The 1,891-nt window shown below is 50.0% G+C and overlaps 1 protein-coding gene across 1 annotated transcript in view; it reads right to left on the bottom strand.

The window, feature by feature from the left end:
- The window catches only part of NMNAT2 (nicotinamide nucleotide adenylyltransferase 2), a 114,645-nt gene extending 114,156 nt beyond the window's left edge, over positions 1-489 (bottom strand). Inside the window, exon 1 of the mRNA XM_015569929.1 lies at positions 192-489. Within this exon, the coding sequence (XP_015425415.1) occupies positions 192-276 (85 nt within the window). The 5' untranslated portion in view covers positions 277-489. The remainder of the gene's footprint in view (positions 1-191) is intronic.
- Positions 490-1,891: the final 1,402 nt, after the last annotated feature.

The raw sequence follows: 1,891 nt of genomic DNA, 5'->3' as shown, positions 1-1,891 counted from the left end.
CGCCTCGAAAGCGCAGTCAGCGTCCCCTCCCCGGAGCCGGGAATGGAGGGGCTGACCTCCGACCAGCGGGATCAGCCAGCGTACCCCTCCGAAGGGCCACTCGCCTCCCAGCTCAGTCGCCCTGGAAAACACCGGTGCCGGGGACCGGCGAGAGGCGGAAGCAGCCTCGGGGGGTGGGCGGGAGGACTCACCGAACATCTGAATGTGCCCTTTGGTGATGGGATTAAAGCTGCCGCAGGCCAGCAAGATAACGTGGGTCTTGGTGGTCTCGGTCATGGTGCGGGCGGGCTCCTCGCGCTGGTCGCGGGGTCGCTTCTCTTTTTGTGTCTCGATGTCTGCAGAGGGAGAAAGGAAGGCGAGGCTCCGGCGGCGTTGGATGCTGTGGACTCCAAGGAGCCGCTCCAGACGCAAACCGCGTCACTCCCCGCCTCCCCTTAACGCTTGCATCCCCGGCAAGATCCGAGACTGCTTTTGTACTGCTCTGCTCCGTCTTTCTCCTTCCTTCCCAGCTTCTTTCGCGGGTTTTGACCTTCCTTTCTCTCCCCCCGCCCTACCTCGTTCGATCCCGCTTGCTTTTTTAGTGTCTGTCCAGACACAATGTGGTACCCAAGTCCAGAACCATGAATACTTACAGTATGGTGTGAGCTCCTCCTCTTACCCCCGTCTGATTTACTTTTCCTCCCTCATTCTAACACTTTTCTGTCCACATCTATTCTCTAAATCCAAAAGCGTTCGATGGGAAGAGCTGTTTCTTTCTCCCTTCCTCAGATGTTAAGTGAGGAATGACAGTTCATTTCAGGAGTGTTTATTTCTGCCTTTGTTTTGCCCCATATCTGATGATTGTGAACTGCTGAACTGAGCCAAGAACTAGGGAAGCCTCGATCCTTCCCCTCTTCCCTTTCGTGGGTTGAAGCAATGAGATCAGGTTGGGAGAACATACATGGGGCACCATGAGCTAAAGTTGTCTTAGAAAACGACGGTGATCTTACATAAGCTGCCAAAAATGAGGCAAAGATGTACACATTCGATGTTTCTTGAGTGCTCACTGTTGTGTTTAGGTTTGGTTATAAAACCTGCTGATAAAGCCAAGCCCCTGTCTTCACCGAGTGTACATTCTACGGAAAGGAAACACAATCCGCAACAGATCAAGAAAATACTAGATGGCGGTTGTGCAATGCTCCACCGGTGAGTGTAATTTACTCTCTGGCTGTGAGTGGAGGAAAGGGGACCACTTTACATCAAGTAGTTAGAGAAGGCCTCTCTGGGTAGGTAAGATTTAAACTGAAACCTAAAAGACAAGGGGTTGCTACTACAAATATTTCGGGACAGGTAAGAGTTGATTGTGCTGGTAGAAATGAAAGAAGGCCACTGTGGCTAGAGTGTATGAATAAAGGGGGAAATCCTAAGAGAGAAGATTGGACTTGTGAGCAGGATCCAATAAAGTAGGGCGTATAGGTTAAGGTAGGGTTAGGAATAATTTAGAGAGGAATGAAATATGGAAGCCATTGGAGACCTTCCACAGGGGAAACAGAATGCTTCCAGGTGCCAACATGCTGGGCCCCGAGCTCTGGTCTAGGAGGACAGAATTGCCTGTGTCTTTGTATCTTTATTTGGCTGTTGTTCATATATCACTTAATGTCTTTTGTAATAAGTGGGGTATCTAGTGTGGGGGGGGACCCATTGAAGCTTTTAAGCAGAGGAGTGATTCATAATCTACACTTTTATAAGACAGGTCTGGCTGCTAGGTGGGAAATAGGCAGACAAGGAAAGCATTTAGGGAAATCTGCTGGCAGGCTAAGCAAACGGGATGGTCCTTGGACTAGGATTCATAGAGGTGACTCTGCTGAGAAGCAAAGGGTCTCGGGATAAGTGTTGTAAATAGAGTTTTTGA

Source organism: Myotis davidii, unplaced genomic scaffold (genome assembly GCF_000327345.1).
Source record: "Myotis davidii unplaced genomic scaffold, ASM32734v1 scaffold362, whole genome shotgun sequence".
Classification (NCBI taxonomy): domain Eukaryota; kingdom Metazoa; phylum Chordata; class Mammalia; order Chiroptera; family Vespertilionidae; genus Myotis; species Myotis davidii.
Note: the sequence above shows the minus strand (reverse complement) of the source record. Positions and strands in the feature narration are given on the sequence as shown.